Source organism: Bactrocera neohumeralis, chromosome 2 (genome assembly GCF_024586455.1).
Source record: "Bactrocera neohumeralis isolate Rockhampton chromosome 2, APGP_CSIRO_Bneo_wtdbg2-racon-allhic-juicebox.fasta_v2, whole genome shotgun sequence".
In the NCBI taxonomy this organism is placed as follows: domain Eukaryota; kingdom Metazoa; phylum Arthropoda; class Insecta; order Diptera; family Tephritidae; genus Bactrocera; species Bactrocera neohumeralis.
Window position 1 is genome coordinate 69,150,347 of NC_065919.1, and position 6,406 is coordinate 69,156,752.

General features: G+C 37.3%; 1 protein-coding gene across 1 annotated transcript; it reads left to right on the top strand.

Moving 5' to 3' along the window:
* Window positions 1-1,088: 1,088 nt before the first annotated feature.
* Window positions 1,089-5,342, top strand: LOC126760144 (serine protease easter-like). The gene is made up of 4 exons (XM_050475586.1): window positions 1,089-1,370; window positions 3,920-4,086; window positions 4,150-4,417; window positions 4,485-5,342. The coding sequence occupies exons 1-4, from the start codon at window positions 1,295-1,297 to the stop codon at window positions 5,195-5,197; spliced, it is 1,224 nt and encodes a 407-aa protein (XP_050331543.1). The 5' UTR covers window positions 1,089-1,294; the 3' UTR covers window positions 5,198-5,342.
* The last annotated feature ends 1,064 nt before the right edge of the window (window positions 5,343-6,406 follow it).

A 6,406-nucleotide genomic window follows, 5' to 3' on the forward strand; every position in this document is an offset into this window, starting at 1 on the left:
CAAGCTTTGACCCTTCTATAAGGTTTTCTTTCCACTCACAACTCCCTCGAAAATATATGAGGCAGACAAGCCAGAATTCGGTTTGGTGACTCCATGACCTACATAAGTGTTCCGATATGAAGACAAAGTGTGTGAGGAACCCAGATTCGCTGAGTCTGAAAGCAACTTTCGCAGCCATACACCTTCTGATGATATCTACGCGCAATATGTGCAAGATGGCAATAAGTGTGATGGTTGGAGTGGGCCTTAGTGCATCACACAAGCTGCGCCGCCTGTTGAACGCTCTCGGGTTTCTTTGCAAGTGTGGTCTTTTCTAGAGTCCTGGGCTTGACTATGGTGTAGTAGAGTCAGAGGACCACTTGGCGAGAGACCCCACCTTTCACCGATGGCTCCTCTGCAGCAGTACAAGGCAATCGATGCCTTTTTGCTCTCACTTTGATATTCGGCTTCCACAAAATCTTCCTATCCAGCCGGTTGCAGACGGGCTTCCTTACCATTTCATAGGGTGTGGCTTGATATTAGCTAATTGTGGATTTTTGTGCCTTCCCAATGTCTGAGAGATTTTTTAATAGAACTGTATCATCTCAGAAAAGCAGTTGTAGTATAAAACTAGTTATCTATTTATTACTATGTATACAGGAATTGAGCACAATGTGTGCTACTTCCGGCATTCAGTAAGCCATAAACCGTTACAGAAAGCTTTTCATAAGTTTTGCAAATGCAAACACCGCCTAAAACTGATTACTCACTCGAAATTTCCCGATGCGGTATTTCCTTGAATTTTACTATCTCAATTAATGCTGTAATCTATTGCTCTCTTTTTATTAAAAAGCTCTTTATTTTTTATTTTGACGCACTAAATTTTTTTCTTTGCCGAAACCGGCGCTCAAGCGTTGTTATCGCGTAAGCTGGGAAGCACCATATAAACAGGTATAAGCAGACATACACAAGTATGTATTTATATACGTATAGAAGCGTGAAATGGGTGATTAAAAGAGACTTGGTCAAATGGACGAGCGAAGCATCGCTTGTCAAAAAGCGCTTTTAAATTTAAGAGAGATGATAGCTGTAGTGCCAACAGAATAAGCGACAACTTACTAGTCTCGAGCAAAAGACTAGTCAAATAGCAACGTATCGGCAGCGCGCTCCTGAAAATAGAACAGAAAAAAAAATCAAAAACTGTTTTGTGTATATAAAATCGGAATTTTGTAATCTTATTTAATATAAAATTACGTGAGATCTCGTGAAGGATCGGCACCTCGTACTTACTTTGTAAACTTGATCTTGACAGTGAATGATGGGAATCAGGTTGAATATTTACTTATTTTTGGTGATTGTGACAACACTTCGGCTACATTTCGCCACAGCTGGTGAGTATAAAATTCACGCTTCATTTAAATGTTTTCATTTCAAATATCGAAGATATGGAAATACGTTTTCATCATTTGCTTTTATTTATTTACGTTTATTAGTATATATTAGAGTGATACAAAACTAACCTATATAAGGTGAAAAAAATATCACTGCAAGGAAAAATGTTGAGCCTAATTTTAAAATTTTAAATTTTCATTAGAGAATACCGCAACTTTTGAAGCGTTTAGGATAAAATACATTACGGTTTCTTGTCGAGCACAAAAGTTCCTAAGTTCAGTGTGATTTTTTTTCAATTCCAAAATTCAAATTCTATTATATTTTCTTGGAATGATATTTTTTTCTGTATCTAGTTATTTAGGTTAATTTTAATCCACGAATTCGATAGGTTAGTTTTTGACACACCCTAGTACAGATGTACTTACATGTAATTCTTATTTTCTTATCAATTTTGCTGGTAAATATGTATATGGGTAAATATATATATTTGTGAATAAAGTTAAGGTTAATTGATAGGAACCAATTCACTGTAAAAACAAAGAAATAAACAAATTTTATTGCTATTGTGCAATATATTTAATAGAATCGTAATACCAATAGTAAATCGTAATAATAATAATATGCAACGATAATAAAAATTAAAAAGTAAGATACAGAATTAAAAACACCTTCGTTATTAAAGAGAGCTTTCACAGTGTCTATTCCTAGAGTTCACTAAAATCGAATGGCATTGTAAACTATTTGGAGGTTTTTATGAAACCGAAATTTGCTGCGCGAATTCAAATTTAATATTTCTTAAAAGGCAATAAAGTCTGTTCGGCGTTTTTATAGCGAAAATTTATTATTCAGGTATGCAGCTTTCTTATTATTTTGCATCACTTCTATTCGCCATTACAATTTCAAAGTAAATTTACATATGTACTATATATTTTTGAATGTATGGTACATTTGTAAGTTCTTTCGTCATATCGCATTCGTCTTGTATATAACAGAATTAGTGTGAAATACTAACGGGTTTTTCAATAGGAACGCTACAAAAGTATATCGATAGGGACAGCAACCGACGCTGTATTTTTTCTCGTTCTTTTGAAATTGCTGTTCTGTAAGGTTTGCCATTTCATTATAGAAATATATAGGATCCAACAACGAGTCAAAATTGTTAAAATTTATTAGCGAATTTCGGAGTCAGTGGCCACAACTTTAAGAGCGCTACATCCAATTTATGGTCGTTATAATCGTCCTGTCAGATCAAGAACTCAGTGTCTAGTGGAAAAATTTGAATCCACAGGCACAGTACAAAAAGTTCCCGTGCCAGTGAAACAAAGAAGTGCTTGTTGTGTCGAGAATATTGCTGCCGCTAGCGCATCAATGGAGGAATACCAAATCAGTCTCTCACACGTCGTTTTCAAGCGTTGGGCATCTCCGTGACGTCGTTGTGACGAATTTTGCGAAAAGATCTTGGCCTACATCCTTACAAGATCAAATTGACGAAAGAACTGAAGTCGCTTAACCAACAGAATCGCCTTATGTACGGGAATTGGGCTGAGCAACAACTTGAAAATGATCCGAATTTTCATTGAAAAATCATCTTCAGCGATGAGGCTCATTTTTGGCTGAATGGCTTCGTCAATAAGTAATCCACACGTACTCCATGAGTCACCATTGCGTCCCGAAAAAATTACGGTTTGGTGCGGTTTATGGGATGGCGGCGGGCCGTACTTACTGTGGGAATCGCTACCGCTCAATGACAACCGAATATTTTAATATTTTTGCCCCAAATTGGATGATATGGATTTGGACAATATGTGGTTCCAACAGGACGGCGCCACAAGACACACAGCGAATGTAACAATCGATTTATTGAAAACCAAGTTTGGTGAACGTGTTATCTCACGAAATGGCTCAGTCAATTGACTGCTTCGGTCGTGCGATTTATACATGAAAACTCTCGAAAACTGGGTTTTCAATAGGGCTCAATTATGACAAACTAACGACACCATACTGTAGAAAATACTGTTTCATTTGGCGTAGAAAAAAGCTCTTTTCCACCATGGACCTCTCATAACACCGCCGTCACCAATATCAAATTGGTCAAATTAGGCACATAATGATACCATATTCATCTTGTTTTCCAGATGTGACCCCATGCAACTGCTTTTTGCATCCAAACTTAAAAAATTAATCGGCGGGTAGAAATATGAGTCGAATGAGAAGGCTATCGCCGCCACGGAGTGTACTTTTCAAAAAATTTAGTTTTTCTTTTGTAGGCTACTTAAGTACTATCAGACCGTTCTCGTATAGTCAATTTATAAATATAATTTTTCATATATCCCGCTTATTTTGAGATATTAAATACAACCACTAGGAAAACAAAACGAAATAATTTTTCTCTCTACACTTTGTTGTCAAAATTAATTGTAAATGAGTATACAGATTTTATAATGAATAATGAGTTTTTTTGCTGCGATTTACTTAAATTTTATTTCATTTTATAAAAATTCTTCAAATTTGCTTACATAATTAATATTTCACCATTTTCCATATTTAGCAACAAGCGGTGACTCCTGCCTTACGCCAAGTGCCATGTCAGGATCTTGCATTAACTTGGAAGAATGTCGCTACCTCTACGAATTGGTGCTAGATCCAAATCTTTCGCTAAACGATCGTATGTATTTGCGTAGTAGCCAGTGTGGATATAAAAATGGCAAAGTACTGGTAAGCAAAATCTCTCAGAAAAATAATTATTATTTGATAAATAAATATGAACATTCCCGACAGATATGTTGTCCACCAAATTATCTAAAACTAAGCGCTACTACAACTCCCCGTCCAGCACAAGCTGACACAGCCATGGTTTTCCCAGAATCGGTTGCTTTAAAGACAACTGCAACCACCACCTCTTCCAGCGTCAACATTAAGGCCAACAATTCACAATTACTACCAAATTTTCCAGAATGCGGTAATATGCTTGAGAATCGTATTTATGGTGGCACCGAGACGGCGATAGATGAGTTTCCTTGGCTGGCCTTATTGGAGTACACAAACCGTAAGTGAACTCCTGCATACAAATATGATAAATTTATTTATCGCAATTTTTAATCTTTTTTACACAGGTAATGGTGGAAAAGGGTTTCATTGTGGCGGAGTATTAATAAACGATCGATATGTGTTAACAGCGGCGCATTGCGTTTTTGAGAAAGACATTCCATTTGGTTGGCGTTTGACCAGCGTACGTTTAGGCGAATGGGACACACGCACTGATCCCGACTGCACAGCGGATGGTTGTGCGCCCAAGTATAGAAGTAACTACATTGAACGGACCACAACACACCCAGGTTATGGAAAACATAATGACCCTAACGACATAGCTTTGGTACGGCTCACAGCATCGGTGCCATTCAGTGATTATATCAAACCAATTTGTTTACCGAGATCACAAAGCCTTCGTAATGCTACATTCTTAAATTACGTAATGGATGCGGCCGGTTGGGGTAAAACTGAGAAGACTAATAATAATCCCGTTAAATTGAAAACCACCATTAAGATTAAAGACTTCAGCGGATGTGTAGACAAATATTCGGTTTTATATAATATACCTTTGGAGAGTTCACAGTTGTGTGCCGGTGGCGACGGTGGCAACGATACTTGTAGCGGCGATTCTGGTGGTCCACTAATGTTTCAAGATATCGTAAATGGTAAACCGGTTTATTTTGTGGCGGGTATAGTATCGTTTGGTCCAAGTTTATGCGGTGTTGCAGGTTGGCCGGCGATTTACACCAGAGTTGGCGCGTTCATAGATTGGATTGAGAGCACAATAGAACCATAGTAGGTTAACTGGTGTAACAATTTTCAATGTGCTATAAATTATTATTGTGCTGCAAGCATAACTGTGTATGTTGTTAGTCTATAGAAAAAAATACAAAAATAAAACTGTGTTACTGAAATATTATCATGAAACGAATTAATAGAAATTGATCTTCTTTTATTTTATGTGATTAAAAAATTTAGTACATCGGAGGATAGGTATATATTTTAACATGTAAATTAAATTTTATTAGCTTATATAGAACATTATCTTAATGGATACGTTTTTGATCTTTACTTTGGCTCTAGCGTATTAAGTGGAAATCGTCGAGTTCGACTGTCATGAATGATGATTAGGGATGCAAAGTGAGTCATTTAACACTACGTCAAGCAAAAATGATTTCGGTCGAATCGGATCAGCTTGCGCAAATGATGGACAAGTTAGGATTAACGGTTATGATTGACAAGTAATAATTTACAAAGAGCTGCTCCCCGAACGTCAAACTCCAAAATTGGAGCTGTACTGTCAATAATTGTATCGTCTAAAAGAAGTAATCGCCCAGAAGCGGTCAGCTCTGGCTAAACGAAAAAGAATTGTGTATTATCAGGACAACACCAGGTCACACAAATAGATTGTGACTCTCCGAGAATATCTAGAGGCTTGGATGGGATAGTATTATGCATCCAAGCTGGACCTGCTGTCTACGAAAGTCCCAGTTTTTGCCAATAGGGATAAGGCACTTTCAGCATGGAAGCAAGTTATCGCAAAAAACGGTGCAACACCTTCAATATAATTCGAAAGTAATGAATATCATTTTGCTTTACTTTATTACTTTACAAATATACTAGATTTCAGACAAGGGGACTTCATAATGCGACTTCTTCAATCTATTTGTAATTCATACAAGAGTGTACAACTGCTGGCGTACGCCGATAACTTTGATATCATTGGACAAAGAAGCGAAGCAAATGGGTCTGGTGGTGAACGAGGGCAAGACAAATGTCTCCTGTCGTACTCTGTCGTTGTCGTACTCGCGACCCCCCACCTTACCGTTGACAGTTATAACTTCGAAGTCGTAGATAATTTCGTCTATCTTGGAACTAGCATTAACACCAACAACAAAGTCAAAGTCGAAATCCAACTTAAAATAACTCTTGCCAATAGGTGCCACTTCGAACTGAGTAGGCAATTGAGAAGTAAAGTCCACTCTCGACGATCAAAGACCAATTT

What these genes read in the sequence shown, in the direction of transcription:
- LOC126760144 (XM_050475586.1), top strand. Translation starts at nt 1,295, where the DNA reads ATGATGGGAATCAGGTTGAATATTTACTTATTTTTGGTGATTGTGACA. An exon ending in GCTACATTTCGCCACAGCTG is followed by an intron (nt 1,371 to 3,919) that starts GTGAGTATAAAA and finishes TTCCATATTTAG; the next exon opens with CAACAAGCGGTGACTCCTGC. An exon ending in ATAAAAATGGCAAAGTACTG is followed by an intron (nt 4,087 to 4,149) that starts GTAAGCAAAATC and finishes CATTCCCGACAG; the next exon opens with ATATGTTGTCCACCAAATTA.